General features: G+C 37.8%; 4 protein-coding genes across 4 annotated transcripts in view; 2 read left to right on the top strand and 2 right to left on the bottom strand.

The window, feature by feature from the left end:
- The window catches only part of LOC113649997, a 174,692-nt gene extending 150,296 nt beyond the window's left edge, over positions 1-24,396 (bottom strand). Inside the window, exons 1-5 of the mRNA XM_047816683.1 lie at positions 24,242-24,396; positions 3,378-3,537; positions 2,964-3,296; positions 2,135-2,422; positions 1,662-1,763 (exon numbers count right to left, since the gene is read on the bottom strand). Coding sequence (XP_047672639.1) covers positions 1,662-1,763; positions 2,135-2,422; positions 2,964-3,296; positions 3,378-3,462 — 808 coding nt within the window. The 5' untranslated portion in view covers positions 3,463-3,537; positions 24,242-24,396. The remainder of the gene's footprint in view (positions 1-1,661; positions 1,764-2,134; positions 2,423-2,963; positions 3,297-3,377; positions 3,538-24,241) is intronic.
- LOC113649943 (natural killer cell receptor 2B4-like) overlaps positions 1-24,598 on the top strand; it is a 469,259-nt gene that overhangs the window by 305,178 nt on the left and 139,483 nt on the right. The window lies entirely within an intron of this gene.
- LOC113649996 (CD48 antigen-like) overlaps positions 1-24,598 on the top strand; it is a 100,741-nt gene that overhangs the window by 25,277 nt on the left and 50,866 nt on the right. The window contains exons 2-6 of the mRNA XM_047815898.1: positions 11,462-11,570; positions 11,663-11,800; positions 11,882-12,217; positions 12,619-12,906; positions 14,438-14,589. Coding sequence (XP_047671854.1) covers positions 11,719-11,800; positions 11,882-12,217; positions 12,619-12,906; positions 14,438-14,574 — 843 coding nt within the window. The 5' untranslated portion in view covers positions 11,462-11,570; positions 11,663-11,718 and the 3' untranslated portion in view covers positions 14,575-14,589. Of the gene's footprint in view, positions 1-11,461; positions 11,571-11,662; positions 11,801-11,881; positions 12,218-12,618; positions 12,907-14,437 lie in introns of the transcript that reaches the window.
- Positions 18,072-22,795, bottom strand: LOC125145122 (signaling lymphocytic activation molecule-like). Its single transcript, XM_047815905.1, has 6 exons — positions 21,404-22,795; positions 20,993-21,322; positions 18,859-19,146; positions 18,626-18,738; positions 18,462-18,536; positions 18,072-18,335 (listed from the first exon to the last, which is right to left on the bottom strand). The coding sequence occupies exons 1-6, from the start codon at positions 21,486-21,488 to the stop codon at positions 18,258-18,260; spliced, it is 969 nt and encodes a 322-aa protein (XP_047671861.1). The 5' UTR covers positions 21,489-22,795; the 3' UTR covers positions 18,072-18,257.

A 24,598-nucleotide genomic window follows, 5' to 3' on the forward strand; every position in this document is an offset into this window, starting at 1 on the left:
CGTGACGTGACCAGAATACCCGTGGGGCAGTTCCCCTCATTGTGCTGAGTGTTTTGATATGTCATATGTCCATGTTGTGCAAATTTGTAATTTTCACGTGAAGTCACTATACATGACGTCACTGTATAAATAGTACATGTCACGTGACGTGACCAGAGCAGTTCCCCTCATTGTGCTGTTTTGATATGTCACATGTCCATGTTGTGCAAATGTTTAATTTTCACATGATGTCACGTGACGTGACCAGAATACCCGTGGGGCAGTTCCCCTCATTGTGCTGAGTGTTTTGATATGTCACATGTCCATGTTGTGCAAATTTTTGATTTCGTTTGTTTTGGGGGCGGGGCTACACGTGACGTTACGTGGTGTCGAGTGACGTCACCCGAATACCCGGTGGGGTGCCAATACTTTTGCCAAAAAGTGGCTACTGAGGGTTTGGACATTTCATGTCAATACTGCAGTCATTATGGGATTCTGCTTATTATACTGCATAGAACAGTACATGCAATTCTTAATGTTGGATGTATTGTGTGTGTGAGAGCTTAGAGGACTTTTTGGAATTCCCCATTCAAGTCTATGGGATGTTCGATCGTCGACTACGGGAAAACCAAAAATTCTGTCGGGACTCCGGAATAAAAATTTGGTCCGGAGTAAGGTCCTAAAGAACCTGTCCGAGTTCGGTGTAAATCGCTCGAAAACTTGCCGAGTTATAAACCTCAAAAATTTATAATGGAAGTCTATGGGAAGAAAGGCCACTTTGAGCTTCCGTACCGGGATTTCCGGAATTCCGATCGCTTAGAATAGGAAAAGAAACAAACTTCAGACCAGGGTCTACGACATATACGGCATGTGGCTCTAAAGCCCTAGGCCGCATTAAATTTTATAAAAAGTTGTCTAAGAAAAATAACTCCAGCAGGAAAACAGAATGTTGGCCAACAGAAAAAGGACGTAACATTGTAAAATATCAGCACATTTTTTAGTGTTGTGTAAAATACTGATTTTGGTGGAAGCAGCAATTTAGTTTGTAAACCATCAGGAAGACATTATATTATATATTTGAAACATATTACACAAGTCTGTAGAGAAAGTCTGGACACTTAACATTCATCACTAATGAGGTAGGGCAAGGCAGCAGAGGGAAGGAAAAACAACCTGAGGCAACGTGAGAGATAAACCTGAGAGGATCCAGACACAAAAAGAGGGCAAATCTGGCCATGCTCTCGGTGTGAGAGGGGCATATACTCTGTCTCTGGTCATTTACAGCAACACTAGCCAATTGTCCACATCTATGAGCAAGTGAAGATAAATTGAAGATAAAGTGAAGAAAGCTTTCCTTCGAGTGCGTCACTCAGATCTATGACAGAACACAAGAAGTGCAAAAACATCCATATTTTATATCATATAGTGATGTGTTGTATTATTTGGATCTCCTCACGTCTGAATACACCACAGGGTCTCTCTGTACTTCAACATCCGGTACTCTGGAGTTTTCTTTACCTCTTTATCTCTCTCTGCACTGTGAGCTTTAATATTCACATCAGTGTACATTAAGTCAGAACCTCAGAATATTCTAAATAAAGATAAGAATAATCAGATTAAATGTTACTGAACTGAACAAATATAAAAACTGAACTAAACAGATGAACAGAAAGATTCATTACTTGCCTTTTTCAGCCAAATCCACAAAGTTGGTAATATTATAATTAATAACACAAAAAGTCCAGCAGATATCAGAGCAGGAAACCGTGAACGGGGACGATTATCTGTACAGATTAAGATATAATCATAAAGGTAAGCAATTTATTATTAAAAAAACAAAAAAAGTAAAGAAATTTAATATCAGTTACTTCAATAAGTTTGTATTTGTTATAAAAATATAGATCATGTGTTGATGTATAACATAAAAGTCTATCACAGAGTTTATACAACACACACTAAGACCTGTGCTGAAGTAAACTACAGATCACTGAAGTACTGATGAAGTATTTACTATATCTGAACAATCTGAAGAGTAAAAACACTAAAGATTAAACCGGGAAAGTGTTTATTCACCTCTGTCTCACTCCATCATGAATATTCATTATTCTTTTCTTAACTACAGTAAAGTGATGAGAGTTTAGACTCACTGACGTACCTGAGACGTCACAGAGCTGTGTGATGTTGAGAGAAGTTGTTTTATTGCTGACAGGGTTTGCAGACACACAGATGTAAGTGTTAATGTCATTGTGTTGTATTTGAAGTGGGAGATTGAGGGGAACACTGAGATCTGTGTTATTGGTGATGGAGATTCTCTCATTCTCTCTGTACCAGGATAACTTCACATCTTCTCCATTCTCCACAGAACACAGGAGGAAACACGACTCTGTGGAAATCACACTTCGCTTTCCTCTTTCATTTATTATTACTGGAGTTGATACTGGAGCTAAAAACACAAACACATTAAATACTTTAGTCACATGAAGCAGAATGCATCTTTAATCATTAACAGAATTCCCACTCAATGTAGAACATAATTTCCCAGGACATCAGGATTATTTCTACACCCATGATGCCAGTAGAAAGCTGTGATGTAGCAGGGTTACTGTTTCACCCTGAAGATTATTTCCCTATAACAGCAGCACATCCCCAAGTGTTTTATTTCTTTTATACAACAGAAATTTACCCAAACTTGCATTTTTTTATTTAATAATGAAAATCGGATTATTTGTTTAAAGTCACATTTAATTACAGTGAATAAACACTTCTGTCCTGAAGAGATAAATAACTTACAGCTGTAAAACTAAAAATTACAGCTTTACCTCTGGCTGTTACAAAGCACTGACACTGGAGACTCCATAAATCTCTTTACTTCACCAAATCAACATTAATATTTATTTCATGCAGGTTGTATTTATTTTTTTATTAATGATGAAGTTATGAGACTGAACACAGACATGAAGGAGACATGAAACACTTTTACTCACCATAAACACTGACACTGAAAGTCCTAGATAAGAGACGTCCATTGACTTGTAATAAATAAACTCCAGAATCAGTTCTGCTGATGTTCCTGATGGTTAAAGCTCCACTGATTCTGTTCAGCTGCAGTCGCTCTTTAAATCTCTCACTGATGTCTGTAACAGTTTCTCCTTTAAACACCTGACTGTTCAATATCTTTTTCTTTGCTTTCTCAGGTCCATAAAACCAAACTATATGAGCATCACTCTGAATCCCAGTTATCCCAGTATGGAGAGTTATAGTGGTTCCTTCCACTTCCTGCAGTGTGACCGTCTCGTCTCCAGCTTCACACAGTAAACCTGCATCACAGCTTCAGCTTCATCATTTCACTCACAAACTATACTGTGATGTGTGATTGTGAAGGAAAAACACAAACTTACAGCACAGCAGGAGAAGAAGAGTCCTGAGAGTCCTGATTTCTGCTACAATATTCACCAGGATTTGCCCCATTGCCCTGAACATCATCGTCACTAAAGAACTTTGGGATCGATGAAGTCAGCTGATGTTCTGATGTTCACAATTCACCAAATGGACCTTAACCTGAGGAAACAAACATGAAACCTACATCAGCTGCAGGATTTGCAGCACAATTTTTACTAGTTTAAGTTTACTTCTACATTTAATATTTACTTTCACTTCAAAAAAGTGACATGTTAACTGGCTAAATTAAATGTCTTCCTCAGCATAGAGAGAACAAACCCATACAGGACTTCTCATATATGAAAAGGGAACAAAACGACAGATAAAATCATGTTAGAAATGCTCGGCAGGTCAAACAGACACATCTTTTACTTTTGATGAGCTGGATTGATGGATGGCATATAACAGAAGTACAAAGAGTACAATTAAGAGTCAAGAAGCTTTTATTGTCATTACAACCATATATATCTGTTACAGTACACAGTGACATGAGACAACGTTTCTCCAGGATCATGAAGCTACATTAAAAAAAGACAGGGCTAAAAGGTCTTAGTAAGTAAGTCCTAGATACATAAAGTGTATCTGTACACAGTGAGGGACAAGACAAACAAGACAGACAAGACAGACAAGTAAACAGTTTGATGGATATATATAGTGGAAGTGTGTGTATTTGGTGTAGGTCTGTGCAGTCCATACAGGTGATGTGTGTGTGTGTGTGTGTGTGTGTGTGTGTGTGTGTGTGTGTGTGTGTGTGTGTGTGTGTGTGTGTGTGTGTGTGTGTTTGTATGTGTATGTGTATGTGTGTGTGTGTGTGTGTGTGTGTGTGTGTGTGTGTGTGTGTGTGTTGTGCTCAGGCTTGTGAAAAGAAACTGTTACACATCTGGTCGTGAGGCCTGAATGCTTCGGTACCTTTTTCCAGATGGCAGGAGGGTGAAGAGTGTGTGTGAGGGGTGTGTGGAGTGAAGAGTGTGTGTGAGGGGTGTGTGGAGTGAAGAGTGTGTGTGAGGGGTGTGTATGGGGTAACTCTTATATATACCGTGTCTATATTCTCTTATATATACACACACATGTACATATATATATATTATATATACACATTCCCCTCCCCCACTTGGGTCAGTCTAAACAGCTCTCTTTTTTCATGCATTTACAGCATTTAGCAGACACACTTATCCAGAGCAAATTACATTTTATCTCATTTTTATACAACTGAGCAATTGAGGGTTAAGTGGCAGCTTGGTGGACTTAGGAATTGAACTCACAACCTTCCGACTGATAGCCCAACACCTTAACCACTAAGCCCCCACATCCCAGGACAACATTTTATCATGCTACCCAAATACACACCACTGAACAAACGGGTGAAACCAGCAGTGAGGACAGTAAAGGTGTGTCCAGAGAGAGACATTTCATCTCTACAGCAGGAACATGTTTGTCTCACAGTCCACATTGGACTCTCACACAGATATGACAATAAAAGCATCTTGACTTGACTAAGGGCTGCTGTTAGCTGATAGGTGCGTGCAGTTCCTCCATATATATATATATATATATATATATATATATATATATATATATATATATATATATATATATATATACTGTAAGAAATTACAGAAATTGCACCCAAATTCCACTCCAAGGTACACATCTAAAAGAGCTCATTCCTAAGTATCATAAAGTAATACGGTTAGGACTCTAAATGTATAAACTTGATTCAATTATAAATATGGGAGCGGCAGCAGGACATCAGGGATCACCACGAACAAAGGGTTAACGTGACCACGATCACCATTTAAAGTGACCAGTTGACTGATAACAATTGTAACAATAACAAGACAAGGTCTACGTGACCGTGATTAACATTTAAAGACATCTGGCTAAATACCAAGGTGTGACGCTATATATATGCAGTATATGTGCAGTTCCTCCATAAAGGACCATTATAGTGTAAATGCACTTTACCTTACTGTGACCTTAGTGCTGAATGGCGCTGATGGGAATGTTGGCATTACATTCCTTAATCCCGTAGCGCAGGAACTCTTCCATTTTGTTCACTTCCTCTTCCTTTGTTTACGGTTTGAGTTTTCTATCGAATCATCCTATGCGTCATGATATTTGTTATCTGACCCAAGCTTAATGTGCATGCGCAGTCCATCTTAGCGTCCTGACCATACGTCCATTCTACTTCAGCTAATGATTTGAGGATTTATCAGTGTTTTATAGTTTTTGTGCTTTTATTCGATTATTATATTTGATTAGAAAGACTAGATTTAACAGTCGAATTTTATCGTTTGTGTCGGCTTAATTGTGATTATTAAATTATTATATTATTCTAAACCTTTTATTATTATTATTATTATTAAGATAAAGCACATGTGAGAAAATACGCATTGGTAATAATACTGATAATGTTCTTATTGACATATTGATATATTATCTTATTATCTTAATATTATCTTATTATCTTAATATTATCTTAATATCTGTGATATCTTATTGATATATTAATTGTAATATTAAATCTGTATGTTTAGAGCTATGGAACCTAGAAGTGTGAGGAAATCTACAATAATAATAAAATTAATGATAAATAACCTGCTATAATGTGACATAGATGGACCTCTCTGGTCTGGGAGAAGACGAGTGGTTAAAATCAAAGAGGAAGAGAAGGAAGTCTTTAAATAATTTATTCTTCTCCAATTGGAGAACACACTGGCATCAATAAAACAAGAAATGCCATACCGTATCTTCACCCAAATAACGATGAGGTTCCTCTCTGTTCCAGTCTGGTTCCTCTCAAGGTTTCTTCCTCATATCATCTCAGGGAGTTTTTCCTTGTGAAAAGGAAAGCCTCTGGATTGCTCATTAGTTATAGGGATAAATATATATTATTTAAAATTTTAAGTTAATCTTTTTAAATTAATTTTAAACTTCAATTGTATATATTCACTTATTTATTTTTCTTCTTCTTCTTCTTCTTCTTCTTCTTCTTCTTCTTCTTCTTCTTCTTCTTCTATGTATTTCTTTTTTCTCTCTCTTCTGTTTCCATACTTCTGTAAAGTTGTTAAAAGTGCTATACAATTAAATTGAATTGAAAATATCTTCCAGATTTTACAGGTTTTCATGACAGTCGACATTGAAAAAACTGGGTATGTGTTTTTTTCTTTCTTTCTTTCTTTCTTTCTTTCTTTCTATCTTTCTTTCTTTCTTTCTTTCTTTCTTTCTTGTTTGCAATGGTTTAGAGATGAGATAAACTTTGTAAACTTTACAGATCTTAGAATGTGACAAGTGTCAAAAAGTCAGAACCTGGAGTGTATTCAGGTACATTTCACATGCATGAACCCCTTTGTACATATCTAGCTTTAAAGATTTATCTTGTATCTGCATTTTATACCCATTTTCCCTCCACTGTCTTCCTGCCTACTGGTAAAGAAGTCAGCTCAAATTTTCTTTAAGTGAGTCGATCTCTTCCTTCATTACACACTCTCATTCAGGGCCCTCAGGTGACATTAGGGCCTCCCTATAGGTTTGGGGAACACCACATACTGCCCTGTAACAATAATCAATGCTCACATTAGGGACATCATCAGTCTCATAATCCACTGGGTATTTTACAACTCGCCTTTCTCTTACTGGGTAATGACCATTTTGATTTTGAATATTTCCTGTTAAAATGTTCATTTATTACCTTGTTTGTAACTTGACACATCGTTATCATCTATAATAACTTCCCTTCTGTTGTGTTCCAGGATATGAATCTCAGGCCCTCCTGCACTCTATCAGGTCTTTTGTTTTTGTATTCTTAATCTTTAAGTCATCGTCATCAGTTAGTGTCTGTTGTTCAGCCCTGTTCTGCTTATTAAATATCACTAGTCTGTGTTTAGACACATTTATTGTCTGTGGATTATAGGGCTGTCCTTACTATAGCCCAGGAATATTCCTGTCTCACATCTAGGGTACAGTTTCTATTAACCATGTTTGTACACACAGCATTTTGATCCGAAATCCCACATCTTTGTAAGATACAGAGTTTGACCACAAGGTGGAAGCAGAGCATAAAGTAAATCATGATCAGACATCCAGGCATTTTATTTGCGAATCTTCCAGAAGTTTCTAGTCACGTGCTGAATCCAAACAAACGGATCTTTTTAAATGAATCTTTGAAGTGAATCGGATCTACAAGAGTCATTTAAAGACATTTCACAGCCTAAACTGGGCTAATAATGTTGTCATGGGCGTAAATCCCGGGGGGGATTTTGCCCCCCCCCCCCATCCGAGGGTTGTCCCCCCATCCGAGGATTGTCCCCCCCCCAAAAAAAAAATATTTTAAAAATATCACACTCTCTATTGCGAAAAATATATGTATGTATACCTAAATAATTGTGTAAGTAGAAAAAAAACGCAAAAATGCATTTAGAAACAGTATGTACCCCCCCCTTTCCTAACAGTGGTTTGACCCACTGCCTGCTTTCCCAGTACATCTCACCCCCTCTGCACACACGAGTCAGGGGTGTGGCTGCAGCCAGTGGTGTAGTCTAGTTTTTTGTAGTGAGTATACTGTGACACCCCCCCCCTCCCCCCCGCCTCGTACGCACCCATCCTAGAGCGACACCCCATAGGCACCACCACACTCACTAATGCATAAAATATGCATCTACATGTAATTGAGAGCATTATTAAAGACTGCTTATGTGTTATCAACATTCCAATTTATTATAAGAAACAAAAGACAGTCAGCTGATAAAACCTGTGCTCCAGCTCCCATATTCATATAACATTTAAGGCTTAATGTAATCAGACAGTTGGCAGCACCCATTGACTTTCACAGTAGGAAAAAATATAGACTGTCTGATTACCAACATTTTTCAAAATATCATCTTTTGTGTTAAACAGAAGAAAGAAACTCATACAGTTTTGGAACAAATTGAGGGTGAGGAAATAACACAATTTTCATTTTTGGGTGAACTTTATACCTTTAAGAGCTACATTTAGCCTTAAATGTTATATGAATATGGGACCTGGAGCACAGGTTTTATCAGCTGTCAATTTTCAATGTACATTTAAGAGTGAACAATAAACATTTGTTCAGTTTTATCACCAACACTTTCATTGCAGAATATTATGAACTGAATGAACTGGTAGTTTATAAAGCTTTCCAAATACATTTGTACTCGGGCTGTGGGTGAAATGTCACCCGAAGCTGCTGTAGCTTTAGGCGCAGGCTTCTGAAAACACTCAGAGTTTAGTTTGGGTCTGCTTTCGTTTCAGATCTTCTTTTACATTAGTTAGTTAATTTCACATTTGCGCCACAAAACACCGCCAAGCAACTCATTTTCCTCCTTGGTAGGTGACGTCAGATCAGGTCACAGGCCACGGAAGCCCCAATGGTCCAAAAATGTTAGTGATTCGCAATCGTAACCACAGTCTGTGTTCGCAACACAGTGCAGGGTGAATTTAAGAATGAAAGTTCTGTCACAAAACGATATTGTTACGTATCCTCACGATTTCTAAGTGGGTTTACGGAAATCCTTGGCATTTTCTAGTGGGTTTACGGAAATCCTTGGCATTTCCTAGTGGGTACAGCGTATATACCAGCGTATCACGTAGACTACACCACTGGCTGTGGCTCAATTAATGTTCAACTCCATTAAGTAGGGGATTTTATTCACTTTAAATGAAGTAATTCTCTTTAATGTAGTTGATGCAGATTCATTTATAAATTATTTGTGGCAAAAATGCTGATCCATGAATCTGCTATATTAGCGATTAAAATCTGATTTATCTAGTTAACGTTAGCTTGTTTACAATAGCTTGTTGCATAGTGCACTGTAACTAACACACCAAAGCCGTTTCCCATGCATTGTTTTATTTAGGACGACTTGGCATAATGTTAACTTAACATTAACTATTCTGTTCTTAAGTGTCTTAATTAATTTTAAATAAAATTTTAGAGCTTTTTTAATTCCTTGTTTTTAATTGTTGTGATTGTTTTTTCTAATGATAGTTTTACTTTCTTTATGTAAAGCACTTTGAATTACCATTGTGTATGAAATGTGCTACAGTATAAATAAACTTGCCTTGCAGTGTCATAGACTAGATAAAATGACGGAGAAAAGGAAAATTTGAACCCGAGAAAAACTTTGAAAATAACCATAATGACGCAGTCTCCATGCTACAATAATAATAATATGATAAAAGCAAGGTTTTTCACTGTGAGGACATGTCTTTATAAGTACAATTAGACTGTATTATTTGAAGTGTCCCCCCTTCAAAAATTGCTCATGAGAAATTTTATATTTATTGTCCCCCCTACTGTTAAATGAAATTTACGCCTATTAATATTATGGTTGTTAAAAATGCAGGAAAATTAGCACTCATAGTTGAACTGTGAGATTTTTTAAGCTGCAAACATTGTGTATGGGTCAGAATTATTGGCACCTTTCATCATATTGAAAAAAATCTTTATCATTTATTTGCACTATGTGGTGCCATCCAGAAGTGGATGGATTCCCTTAGAGTCTGTTTTTCCTTCCTTTTACCTGAACAATGATCAGATAATTAGACACAGATTCACATTTAACACACATGTTTTTAATGAACAATCACCAAAGACACACAGAACCAGGGCCGTGCACAGAGGGGTGGCCGGGTGGCCAGAGCCACTGCCCCCTGCCCTCATCGACTGAGGTGCCCCTGTTCCCCACCCCCACCGCTCCGCTCAAAGCATTCCTCTGATTCCGTTAATCCGCTCCAGGTTTTCCAGCTCGCTCCGCACGCCGCAAGCGCAGCATCACTCACAGTACTGTATGTGTCTGCGGCGCTCTCGGATTGAACACGACACGAAAGTTCACGAGTTCACGAAAGCTGTCGCGTTAATTAACAGGTAGTTTATGCAAAACAGTGGTTGAATCTGCGGAATTTTATTTGTATTTATGTCGGTAATGTTTTGCTCTTGGTCTTCTACTAGTGATAACAACTTGTACAACATATTCACGTTCTTACAATTAGCTGTTTGTCTAATCAAATTATTGTACTCTCGATCAGATCTAATACAAACAACAACATTTTCTGTTGTTAGCAAAGTTTTAGACCCCCCCCCCCCCGCAAAAAAAGACTAATAAAAAACAATGTCTTCACAAAAAAGAAGACAGAGAGAGAGAGAGAGAAGGAGCGAAGGGAGGCTGCTAAAGGCAGTTCAACACTGCAAACATTGATTAAAAGCTCCAGCAGGTAAATCAGACACTTACAGCTAAGTGTTTTTAAACTGGCTGACAGTAAAGGATTCTGAATATGCTAGAGTTTGATAACAAGAAATATAGTCATTAAATTATTTGAATGTAAGAGTAACATTACAAGAACATAAATTTAATTAGCACTAAAGCCTAACAATTGTATTTAAAATATGATTGTAATAGGTTTGTTATTCATTCTCTATATTAAGATGAAACTGCCTCAGAATCAATTCAACAGAGTAAAAGTCTAGGTCTTGGAACTGAGCCAGAGACAGAAAAAGTTCAGAATGAGAAAGAAAGGCAATACAATGAGACAGAGGGGGAAGAGACAGACGCAGAACACCCTGTTGCACACAAAGATGCAGTATGTGATTTCTGATGTGAAGGAGAAAAGAAGCGATGTCAGCGCTACAGAATTGCATGTTAGAACAATGGCCATATTCAGTGCTAATCAGAGTTCAGGGGAAGAGCAGTCTTGTGGCCACAGGAAAAAAAGAATAAAACAAATGGATGACTTTGTGCTTCATTGTTGTGAACCTCTTTTGTTGTTCATCAAAAGTAAAAGATGTGTCTGTTTGACCGGCCGAGCATTTCTAACACGATTTTATCTGTAGTTTTGTTCCCTTCTCATATATGAGAAGTCCTGTGAGGGTTGTTCTCTCAATGCCGAGGAAGACATTTAATTTAGACAGTTAAATTGTCACTTTTTTGAAGTGAAAGTAAATATTAAATGTATAAGTAAACTTAAACTAATAAAAATTGTGCTGCAAATCCTGCAGCTGATGTAGGTTTCATGTTTGTTTCCTCAGGTTAAGGTCCATTTGGTGAATTGTGAACATCAGAACATCAGCTCTGTAACGTAGATGGTGTTGGTGCATGGAATCAAACCAGTGTTTTATCAGCTACTGGAAGCCTCAGGTGAGGAATATAAAATACATTTGCTCCAGATCTTGTGAATGTACTCACATTTTTATTCATGTTAAACTAACTGTAATGTTGGTTGTGAACAGCAGCTACAGAAGTGATGTTGATGAACTTCATCGATCCCAAAGTTCTTTAGTGACTGATGTTCAGGGCAATGGGACAAATCCTGGTGAATCTTGTAGCAGAAATCAGGACTCTCAGGACTCTTCTTCTCCTGCTGTGCTGTAAGTTTGTGTTTTTCCTTCACAATCACACATCACAGTATAGTTTGTGAGTGAAATGATGAAGCTGAAGCTGTGATGCAGGTTTACTGTGTGAAGCTGGAGACGAGACGGTCACACTGCAGGAAGTGGAAGGAACCACTATAACTCTCCATACTGGGATAACTGGGATTCAGAGTCATGCTCGTAATCAGTGTTTTTATGGACCTGAGAAAATAGAGGAAAAGATATTGAAGAGTCAGGTGTTTAAAGGAGAAACTGTTACAGACATCAGTGAGAGATTTAAAGAGCGACTGCAGCTGGACAGAATCAGTGGAGCTTTAACCATCAGGAACATCAGCAGAACTGATTCTGGAGTTTATTTATTACACGTCATCACTGGACGTGTCTCATCTAGGACTTTCAGTGTCAGTGTTTATGGTGAGTAAAAGTGTTTCATGTCTCCTTCATGTCCGTGTTCAGTCTCATAACTTCATCATTAATAAAAAAAATAAATACAACTTGTATGAAATAAATATTGATGTTGATTTGGTGAAGTAAAGAGATTTATGGAAGGAGTCTCCAGTGTCAGTGCTTTGTAACAAAATTTCTGTTGTATAAAAGAAATAAAACACTTGGGGATGTGCTGCTGTTATAGGGAAATAATCTTCAGGGTGAAACAGTAACCCTGCTACATCACAGCTTTCTACTGGCATCATGGGTGTAGAAATAATCCTGAAGTCCTGGGAAATTATTTTCTACATTGAGTGGGAATTCTGTTAATTATTAAAGATGCATTCTGTTTCATGTGACTAAAATATTTAATGTGTTTGTGTTTTTAGCTCCAGTATCAACTCCATTAATAATAAATGAAAGAGGAAAGCCAAGTGTGATTTCCACAGAGTCGTGTTTCCTCCTGTGTTCTGTGGAGAATGGAGAAGATGTGAAGTTATCCTGGTACAGAGAGAATGAGAGAATCTCCATCACCAATAACACAGATCTCAGTGTTCCCCTCAATCTCTCACTTCAAATACAACACCATGACACTAACACTTACATCTGTGTGTCTGCAAACCCTGTCAGCAATAAAACAACTTCTCTCAACATCACACAGCTCTGTGATGTCTCAGGTACGTCAGTGAGTCTAAACTCTCATCACTTTACTGTGGTTAAGAAAAGAATAATGAATATAGCTGCAAGCAGTGATGGCGGCCCTTGCATGTTTTTTTTATCGCTAAATGATGCCTCCCAGAAAACAATGCACGGTGGGCAAGTGCATCAAGTGGGTAAATATCAGTGGACAATTTTACGTTGTTACTGACCCATTTGGGGACTGTAGGTAAATGAAACCCCACATTTTAGACAAATGGGGGCGCTAGTGAGCCACTTAAGAGACACACCTTTGTCTGACCTTTTTGTCCACACTGAACAGCCGACAAATGTGATGTATGTGTCAAATTTCAAGTTACTCTCAGCACGCCAAAAGCCTTAAATATGCTTGAGATAAAAGTAAATTTTGACACGATGCCATGGCAACAGTGTTTGAGATATCAAAAATCTATTCGCAATTTCGCATCTCTAATATCTCTGCGTCATGGTGGCCAAGTCTGGTCTCAATTGCATGAACCCTCTAGGAGGAGCATTTAAAAGTTCATTGCATGCAACTGTCAAAAAATCCACCTTTGTGACTGACACACTTCCTGGGGCCTGTTGGTGGCGCTATGTCCGAGATTCACAATAAGCACATCGGAATCACATGCGATCGGAATCCTTGGCCGAACATACACACCGCGTGTCGCCACAATAAGACATTTTTTGCTTTAGATATTAGACATTTCCTGTTTCTCTGAATTCGCCATAACTTCGTCACCTGGCCATGGCAGCACCGTTCGAGATATCAAAAATCCCTTCGGAATTTAGCAAGTGCAACGTCTCGGCATCATGTTCACCATGTTTGATGTCAATCGCATGAATTCCCTAGGAGGACTACTTAAAAGTTCACCGACTTCCACAGAAGGCCGACTTCCTGTTGGGCGGAGCTCATAGTTTAGAGCACGAAAGTTGTTTGGGTCGATGAGATCTATATGCGTACCAACTCGCGTACATAATTGCCTGATCTGTGCACAAAGGTTTGTTTTTTCATTAAAGGGGGCGCTACAGAGCCCCCCTGCCATGCCCGTATTCCAGCCTTTGCCCGAGCCTAGCGTCACCGGACTCTGACGTGTGTGCCAAATTTCAAGAGTTTTCAAGCATGTTAAGGGACCCCAATTGGCCCATGTGTGCTAAAAAAAAAATAATAATAAACCTGAGCAAAAACAATAGGGCTTCGCACCATCGGTGCTCAGGCCCTAAATATTCATGATGGAGTGAGACAGAGGTGAATAAACACTTTCCCGGTTTAATCTTTAGTGTTTTTACTCTTCAGATTGTTCAGATATAGTAAATACTTCATCAGTACTTCAGTGATCTGTAGTTTACTTCAGCACAGGTCTTAGTGTGTGTTGTATAAACTCTGTGATAGACTTTTATGTTATACATCAACACATGATCTATATTTTTATAACAAACTTATTGGAGTAACGGATATTAACATTTCTGTACAATTTTTCTTTTTTTAATAATAAATTCCTTACATTTATGATTATATCTTAATCTGTACAGATGATCGTCCCCGTTCACGGTTTCCTGCTCTGATATCTGTTGGACTTTTTGTGTTATTAATTATAATATTAATAATTTCGGGGATTCGGCTGAAAAAGAAAAAAAACACAAGGCAAGTAATGAATCTTTCTGTTTAGTGTTTAGTTCAGTTTTTATATTTAAAATATATATAATATATATATTGTTCAGTTCAGTAACATTTAATCTGATTAATTTTTCTTTATTTTCTGAAATTCCTGATGAACTGACTTCCTCTGATGCGAATATCATCACTCACAGTGCAGAGAGAGATAAAGAGGTAAAGTTGTGGGGAAAATAATTTGGTATAAAATCACAGGAGTGATAAAGTCTCCTCCTGATTCAGATAGTGAAATATTCTGCTGTGTTACAGGAAGAAAACTCCACAGTAACGGATGTTGAGACCCTGTGGTGTATTTCGACGTGAGGAGATCCAAATAATTTAACGCATCACTATATGATAAATATTTTATGTTTTTGCACTTCTCATGTTCTGTCATAGGTCAGAGTGACACACTCGAATTAAAGCTTTCTTCACTTTATCTTCACTTTATCTTCACTTTATCTTCACATGCCTATAGACATAGACAGTTGGCTAGTGTTGCTATGAATGACCAGAGACAGAGTATATGCCTCTCTCACCCCGAGAGCACGGCCAGATTTGCCCTCTTGACTGGACACCTTGATGATGAAGATACAGGAGCACTTTTTGTGTCTGGTTCCGCTCAAGTTTATCACTCACGTTGCCTCAGGTTGCTTTTCCTTCCCTCTGCTGCCTTGCCCTACCTCATTAGTGATGAATGTTAAGTGTCCAGACTTTCTCTACAGGCTTGTGTAATATGGTTCAAATATATAATATAATGTCTTCCTGATGTTTTACAAACTAAAGTGCAATTCTGTGGAAATTGCTGCTTCCACCTTGTGGTCAAAATCAGTATTTTACACAACACTAAAAATGTGCTGATATTTTACATTGTTACGTCCTTTTTTATGTTTGTTCTCTGTTTTGGGAGGTGTCTGTGTTTCTGTGCAGGATGAACACTGATTGGTTACTGAAGGTTACCTGGTGCCACGCCCTGCCTGGTCAGCTGACTCCCTGCAGCCTATAAAAGCCTCCACCACCTCTTCCTGCTTTAGCTTTTTGGCTCACTTGCTGTGTTTGTGTTACTCGTTTGCTGCTAGTTAGTATTGTGTGTGAGTTGTCTGTGATATTAGTGTGTTTAGACATTCCTGTTAATGCTGACTATTGCCTGTTTGGTCTTATTAGCTAACCTGCAAATATGTGAATATAGTATTATTTGGGGCAGCAGGGAGACCAATGCCATTTTTGTTTGAACCTTTTATTGATTGTGTTTTTGTACAGGGAGTTAGGGAAGTAATTGTGTTTTCTTTTTTTGATTGCACAGTAGGGAATTTAACGGGTACAACAATTAGTTGTTTCTGTTACTTATTGTGGCCTTGTCAGCTCCTGAAGACATACCCCCAGTTGTACATGTGAAATTTGTTATTCTCATTAAAAATATTGTTTATTCCGTTACCTCTGTTTCCTCGTACCCTTCCATGTTGCGCATTCACCCCTAGACGGGGCGTAACAACATGAAGATTTTATTACATTTGCCTGTAAAAGTTCATGGAGACATTGACTGATTACTGCTGAGAGCCATGAATGAATCCTGTATAATTCAGCAAAACCAACAAGCTTGATTTAATGAAACTGTACATTCAAAACTCAATACTGTAATGTCTATATAATCAAAAAGGAACAGTGAATAAATCGTGTTTTAGACACTGAACGTAGCTGTATAAATGACATGAGCACGATCACCTGAACACTTTAACACTACAAAGCTCTTACAGTAGGAGCACATAGACGTCCTTATATATGAATTACTCTGATTTATTTAGAATTCCAGAATGAGGTTATTTTGACTTTAACACACTCTAAGTGTGACTCCTTCATTTAAAGATTCAAACAATAGATGAGGTAGAAGAACTTGAAGAGGATCCTTTGTTAGAAGACCAAGGGATTTCGAAGGACACCTGCGTTCAAGGTAAGACCAAGTCTGATAGTTGATCTTGTGTTTTCAAAACTAATCCATGCAAACTAGGACACATTACTTAGTGGCATTGTGGACGGGTTTCCTACACAATCCAAAAACGTGTCACTAAGGGACATGTACGTCATTATAATTACATCAGTAATAAAACTGAGATTTAATAAAACTGTACAATGTCAAAACTCAAAGATCATGTCTATATAATAAATACAAAATCCATTAAAAATAAAAAGTAAAAAAGGAACAGTGAATAAATCATGTTATACACACTGAACATAGCTGTATAAATGACATGAGCACGATCACCTGAACACATTAACACTACAAAGCTCTTACAGTAGGAGCACATAGACATCCTGATATATGAATTACTCTGATTTATTTAGAATTCCAGCATGAGGTTATTTTGACTTTAACACACACTCACTTTGTTAATTTACAGCAAAGATTTTAAAGACACTAAAAAATATTTTATACATACATAACATTTATACATTATAAATAACGTTTGTTTCTATTTTTCAACTCTTCATATACAGTGAGCTTTTAAATATAAAAACAGACAAATAACATTAAGTCCTTAAAAAAAATTATGACACAAATGTCACACCATTATTTACGTGACCCGGAGAAGTCATAGTCAAATACCAGGAGAGTCAGAGACTTACTGAGGGGTCACACAGGAGTCACAGCACAGAGTCATAACAGAGTCACAGAGAAGTCAAAGTAGTCACTGAGTCATAACAGATTTACAAAGGAGTCACGGACACATCAGTGAAAAGTCACAGCAGAGTCAGAGACACAGAGGTGTCACATAGGAGTCAGAGCAGGTTGAGGAGACACCAGAGTGGAGTCACAGAGAAGAATAAAGACTAATGTTAGAGTCAGAGCAGAGACACAGAGGAGTCAGAGCTGAGGCACAGAGGAGTCACAGCAGAGACATGGAGGAGTCAAAGTTAGAGTCAGAGAAAACTCAGACCTAGTCAGAGTTTTGGAGTCAGACATCTTCTGACAGTCTGTACTGTAAACCCTCAGACTTCACTCTCATAAGTAACCCAAGCATCTTATGGAGACAGAGTACCCTGACAATAACTCTGACATCATCAACCTGCTCCATTCATCTTTTCTGTAGCTTTTTCAGCTTCTTTCAGTTGTGGGCTTTGGTTAATAGACAGCTCTCATTTTTAACAACAAACTCAGTCTTCACCTTTGAACTATTGAAGTAATCAATCTAAACACACAGGCACACACCTGAGCAACAAGAAGTACCTGTCAATCACCTGTATTGGTTCAAATAAAAGCTGCCATGACGTTTAACACATTTAGAAGTAAAGATCACAGGAAATGATCTGTGTCTCATAGGGTTAGGGTTAGAGTTAGGTGTCAGTGTCTTCAGTGGATAGCAAACAAACAAACAAACAAACAAACAGAAATAATATTTACACATGCTCATGAGCAGGATTTGCTTTCTGATCTGCTACCACCTTGTGGTCACTGTTGGTATTGAACATAGCAGCAATAACAGTGTTACATAAATAAACTAATCACAAAACTCCTACTTGAAGAGTAAACTGTTTTTATTTGTAGTTTAATGAAGTACACAGATCGAGAATGTTAATTATTTTTAATCCAAACTCTACAATTCAAACGTTATTAAATATAAATGAATTATAGATCAGTGACCTATAAAAGAAATTAATTAATTATCATGTAAAGTTCTTTTTGATAAATAAATATGTACTGAATTATGTCAGTGTCTCCACAGCTGAGTACATCACGAAGGTATTCAGCTCTTGACCATCTGGTATTCTGGACTTTTCTTCCTGTAAGACACAGCAGTATATTTCAGTATCTGAATCAGGTTGAGACTTTGTGATTTTTCTTTAAGGTTAAACTCACTAACACATTTCACATCATGATTATTTGAACAGTTTGATTTGGATGTTTACCTTTTTAACTCTCTCTGCACTGTGAGCTGTAATTGTCACCTCAGTGAAAGTCACTTCCTCAAGTTTCTTTAGGAGCTAAAGAGAAAAAATCAGATTAATTGTCTTGAACATGGGAAATGTACAAACTAAACTAAACACCGGAACAGAAAGATGCATTTTCTGACCTTGTTGTTTTTCCTTTTTAGCCAAATCCACACAAATCCTGTTAGTATTAGTAGCAGGAAAACTCCAGCTGATATCAGGACAGGAAGCAGTGAAGGAGAATCATCAGATTTGTCTATGAATATTATGACATAATCAACAATATATCTGACCAATCAGATCACTCCATCATGAATATTCACTATTCTTTTCTTAACTACAGTAAAGTGATGAGAGTTTAGACTCACTGACGTACCTGAGACGTCACAGAGCTGTGTGATGATGAGAGAAGTTGTTTTATTGCTGACAGGGTTTGCAGACACACAGATGTAAGTGTTAATGTCATTGTGTTGTATTTGAAGTGGGAGATTGAGGGGAACACTGAGATCTGTGTTATTGGTGATGGAGATTCTCTCATTCTCTCTGTACCAGGATAACTTCACATCTTCTCCATTCTCCACAGAACACAGGAGGAAACACGACTCTGTGGAAATCACACTTCGGTTTCCTCTTTCATTTATTATTACTGGAGTTGATACTGGAGCTTAAAACGCAAACACATTAAATACTTTAGTCACATGAAACAGAATGAAAGCCACTGTTTAATTCTACTTCTTATCTGCTTAGACATTTAAACAGCAGGTCATCAGCAGAATTCTCACTCAATGTAGAAGATCATTTTCCAGGTTTATTTCACAGCCAGATTCCCAGTTTATTCCTCATGACTCCTAGGTGTCTCAGTGTAATTATGAAGTTACGAGACTGATCACAGACATGAAGGAGACATTAAACACTTTTACTCACCATAAACACTGACACTGAAAGTCCTAGATGAGAGACGTCCAATGATGACGTGTAATAAATAAACTCCAGAATCAGTTCTGCTGATGTTCCTGATGGTTAAAGCTCCACTGATTCTGTCCAGCTGCAGTCGCTCTTTAAATCTCTCACTGATGTCTGTAACAGTTTCTCTTTTAAACACCTGACTAATCAATATCTTTTCCTCTGATTTCTCAGGTCCATAAAACCACTGAATCTGAGCATCACTCTGAATCCCAGTTATCCCAGTATGGAGAGTTATAGTGGTTCCTTCCACTTCCTGCAGTGTGACCGTCTCGTCTCCAGCTTCACACAGTAAACCTGCATCACAGCTTCAGCTTCATCATTTCACTCACAAACTATACTGTGATGTGTGATTGTGAAGGAAAAACACAAACTTACAGCACAGCAGGAGAAGAAGAGTCCTGAGAGTCCTGATTTCTGCTACAATATTCACCAGCATGTTCCTGTTTCTCCTCGACTTCATTATCAGTGAAGAACGTTGTGTTCAGTGCATTAAATTATAAAGTTGTAAAGTTGTAAGCCACTTCACAGGCCTTGTGTAAAAGTATGAAGTTATGATTTTGCAGTGTAGTCGTCCATCACCACTTCCCCTTCGTGTGAGATGGAGAGCTGAACACTGAGAACAAACCACAAACCTCTACAATAACTAGAACAACTGTCACTCTGTTATTTCTGTTCTCTGCTAATAGTTTTCTGTGTCTTTGGAGGTTGTTCATTAAAAACACATGGACACTAAACACTCATCGGTATTTATATGAAACATTTAGGTACGTCAGTGGCTTGTTAAAGATAAGAACATTACTCTGCTCTGTAGATTTGTGTCCTATCAGCTGGTATTCAAGCTTAAATATGTTTCTCTGTTGAATTAGTTATGAAGTGAACATTGCTAAAAAGCAGCTTTACAGAAATCCTGATGAAGATAAGATTCCTCATGAACAAGTCAGAGGTGTCAGTGGTGAGGGAAAACTCCCTGAGACGACATGAAGAAGAAACCTTCAGTGGAAGCAGAAAGGGAAATCATCCTCTTCATGGTGACACCAGACAGTGATTCCTCTTCTACAGCTGTGAGGTATGAAGTCAAACAGCACTGTGTGTGTTGAAAGGACGGTCATTACGAGTATCTGGGTGTTTATGACTACAGAAGAGTTTTTAACTTTTAATCCTCAGTATAAGTTTTATCCAGTGAAGCACAGCAGTGACTTTGGTATGAACTGTTTCTAACAGGTGCAGGTTTTAGTCCAGCAGAATATTTCACTGCTGTACAGTTTATAAAGAAATCAGAAAATCCCACTTTGTTTTTGTCTTTGATTTCTTTTTACTGGAGTTAATACTGGAGCTAAGAGATAACGCTTTGGTCAATGAATTTTTTTTCTGATTATGCAACAGAATTTGCTTTCAGAAATTCCAGTGAAAGAAACAATTTCCTGAATTGTTCCATCAATCTTATTCCAAGAACTTTATTCCTCATGACTCCTAGGTGTCTGAGATCTTATTGAACTTTTGGACTGAAGATGGATATGAAGGAGACATGAAACACTTTTACTCACCATAAACACTCACACTGAAAGTCCTAGATGAGAGACGTCCAGTGATGACTTGTAATAAATAAACTCCAGAATCAGTTCTGCTGATGTTCCTGATGGTTAAAGCTCCACTGATTCTGTCCAGCTGCAGTCTCTCTTTAAATCTCTCACTGATTTCTCTCTGTCCTTTAAATACTGGACTAGTCAATATCTTTTCCTCTGCTTTCTCAGGTCCATAGAAACACAGAATCTGAGCATCACTCTGAATCCCAGTTATCCCAGTATGGAGAGTTATAGTGGTTCCTTCCACTTCCTGCAGTGTGACCGTCTCGTCTCCAGCTTCACACAGTAAACCTGCATCACAGCTTCAGCTTCATCATTTCACTCACAAACTATACTGTGATGTGTGATTGTGAAGAAAAAACACAAACTTACAGCACAGCAGGAGAAGAAGAGTCCTGAGAGTCCTGATTTCTGCTACAATATTCACCAGCATGTTCCTGTTTCTCCTCGACGTCATTATCAGTGAAGAACGTTGTGTTCAGTGCAGTTGTGTTGCTGCTGTTCACGACCTTCCCTTACTGTTAGTTTAGCGTCTTTACTGTCCCACATTCATCAGAGCGCTGGGCGGAAGTCCTGTCTCAGTGTGTTCAGTCTCTACACGCTCACTACACACTTTTCTCTCACCAATGGAGACGTGTGATTGGTATGAAACGTTTTAGATCTATTTAGTGGAAATAAGGTTTAAAATTCTCTCCTCTTTGTTTGATTACATTTACAATATCTAAGAATTCTAACAAGTAAGAGTGTAATTTCAGTAAAGTTCATTAGAACTGAACACTGAAGTGATCATAAGTTTGTACACCCTCAGGTAGCCATGATGTCACAGGTTTCATTCTTACATGTGAAATTTTAAATGAGTATAATAATATTTTATATGATCTACATCTGGAGATTTGTGTCTTTGCCTTAACATTTCGATTAGATTCTGCAGATTTTAGTACTTTAGAAATTTCACAGGCCTTGTGTTAAAGTATGAAGGAATGATTTTGCCGTGTAGTCGTCCATCACCACTTCCCCTTTACTGTGTGAGATGGAGAGCTGAACACTGAGAACAAACCACAAACCTCTACAATAACTAGCACAACAGTCTCTGTTTGTTATTTCTGTTCTCTGTTTTAAAGAACAGTTTTGTGTGTGTTTGGTGGTTGTTCATTAAAAACATGTGTTTTAAATGTGAATCTGTGTTTAATTAGCTGATCATTGTTCAGGTTAAAGGAAGGAAAAAACAGATTCTAAGGGAAACTTCTGGTTGACACCAAATAGTACAAATAAATGATAAGCTTTGTTCAATATGATGAAGGGTGCCAATAATTCTGACCCATACACAATGTTTGCAGCATAAAAAAAACACAGTTCAACATCCATAATATTATTTGCCCAGTTTAGGCTGTGAAATGTTTTTAAATGACTCTTGTAGATCCGATTCACTTCAAAGATTCATTTAAAAAGATCCGTTTGTTTGGATTCAGCACGTGACTAGAAACTTCTGGAAGATTCGCAAATAAAATGCCTGGATGTCTGATCATGATTTACTTTATGCTCTGCTTCCACCTTGTGGTCAAACTCTGTATCTTACAAAGATGTGGGATTTCGGATCAAAATGCTGTGTGTACAAACATGGTTAATAGAAACTGTACCCTAGATGTGAGAGAGGAATATTCCTGGGCTATAGTAAGGACAGCCCTATAATCCACAGACAATAAATGTGTCTAAACACAGACTAGTGATATTTAATAAGCAGCATAGGGCTGAACAACAGACACTAACTGATGATGACGACTTAAAGATTAAAAACACAAAAACAAAAGACCTGATAGAGTGCAGGAGGGCCTGAGATTCATATCCTGGAACACAACAGAAGGGAAGTTATTATAGATGCAGGGCTCTCAAGTGTCACGCATTAATGTGACAGTCCCTCATTTCGGTCTTTTGTCACCCTCTCACACCACACATTGTATTTCTCACGCAGAAAAATTAATATTTATCATATATTTAATAAGCCGCAGCGCCCAAAATGTATTTGTCCGCACCGCTGTCTCTATGGAACCGTGCAGGAATAAAGCGCGGTTCACTGACAACACCTGCTCAGAACAAGTAGTCTATCATTTATCATAAATTCCGTGTGAATAAATCTAAAAAAATAAATAAATAAGGCTACTAACCAACAGCACTACATTGTATAATTTAACATGTTTTGTTTAATTCACATATTAAGTTTTGGAATATTTTATGTCATAAATTTTCTTTTGGGGGACAAATAGGGATGCACTGTATACAAGGGTCACATACCGAAAATGTTTGAGAACCCCTGGTCTAGGTCTAGTCATATTTTCAATATCACCTAATGACTGACATTAAACATCTCTCTCCAAATAGGCTTAATAATTTTATTAGCACAAAATAAATTTAAGTGTTTTGCATCGTCGATGTTAAAGGTCACTTTTAAAATCATGTCATATTTAATATCCTGGCCATGGATGCATTAATCATGGATCTGTCTTTCAAAGATGTCAACTAAAAGCTGACTAAGCATTCTGTCATTCGCCATGAGAGGAAAACCCCTAAAAAGGCCAGGTTACAGGATGCTGACCCAGAGAAGGTGGTGAAAAGGGTATTGTTGTGTTTGGGTGGGGGGGTTGGAGATGTCACTCTTAACTGTCGTCAAAACACACACACACACACACACACACACACACACACGCCATTGTGATGAAGTACACACTGCAAATTACATACATTACATACATTGGAAAAATCGTGGCCTAATGGTGAGAGAGTTTGACTCCTAAAGCTAAGGTTGTGGGTTCGAGTCTCGGGCCGGCCAGGACTGAGCAAGGCACCGAACTCCCCCAACTGCTCCCCGAGCGCCGCAGCATAAATGTCTGCCCACTACTACCACAGTGTGTGTTCACTGCTGTGTGTGTGCACTTTGGATGGGTTAAATGCAGTATGTCACGTCACATTACAACTTAACTTTTTGAAGCCAAAACATAAGAAGCCATATCCTACACTTTTGAACATTTATTGTTATTTGTTGTATAGATAGATAGATAGATAGATAGATAGATAGATAGATAGATAGATAGATAGATAGATAGATTAAGTAATTTAGTAAATTAAGTAAATTGACTAAATAGTAAATTAAGATAAGATAAGTCTTTCTGTTTAATGTACAGTTTATTCTGTTGTACAGTGAAGGTGTAAACATACAGTGGTGCAGGTGAAGAGTCCTGAGTTCTGCTGAAATATTAAGTAGTTTCAGAAGCCATAGTAACAGTTTCTCCACTCATTTTTCCTTTTGTCCTTTCCATCAGTATCACTGAAGTATATTATCTACAGTTCACCACTCACTTGTATGCTGCATTTAAAACACGCCACATTTTGTTCCCTGAGCTTTATTTTTGGACAGGATTACTGAAAGTATTTGAAGCTGTGCTGCTCCTATCACTGTATGGTGTAACATGACCTCTGGGATTTGGAAGGAGGAAGTATTTATAGCACAGAGAAGTAATGACTTAACAGTATTCACACTAACTGCTGTCAGCCTGGGTCCCATTTTCAGTCTTA

This window comes from Tachysurus fulvidraco, chromosome 7 (assembly GCF_022655615.1).
Source record: "Tachysurus fulvidraco isolate hzauxx_2018 chromosome 7, HZAU_PFXX_2.0, whole genome shotgun sequence".
NCBI lineage: Eukaryota > Metazoa > Chordata > Actinopteri > Siluriformes > Bagridae > Tachysurus > Tachysurus fulvidraco.

Coding starts and splice junctions, on each gene's coding strand:
- LOC125145122 (XM_047815905.1), bottom strand. CDS start 21,488: ATGACGTCGAGGAGAAACAGGAACATGCTGGTGAATATTGTAGCAGAA. Junction 18,739..18,858: donor ACAGCTCTGTGACGTCTCAG/GTACGTCAGTGA, acceptor TAATATTCATAG/ACAAATCTGATGATTCTCCT. Junction 18,537..18,625: donor TAAAAAGGAAAAACAACAAG/GTCAGAAAATGC, acceptor TTTTCTCTTTAG/CTCCTAAAGAAACTTGAGGA.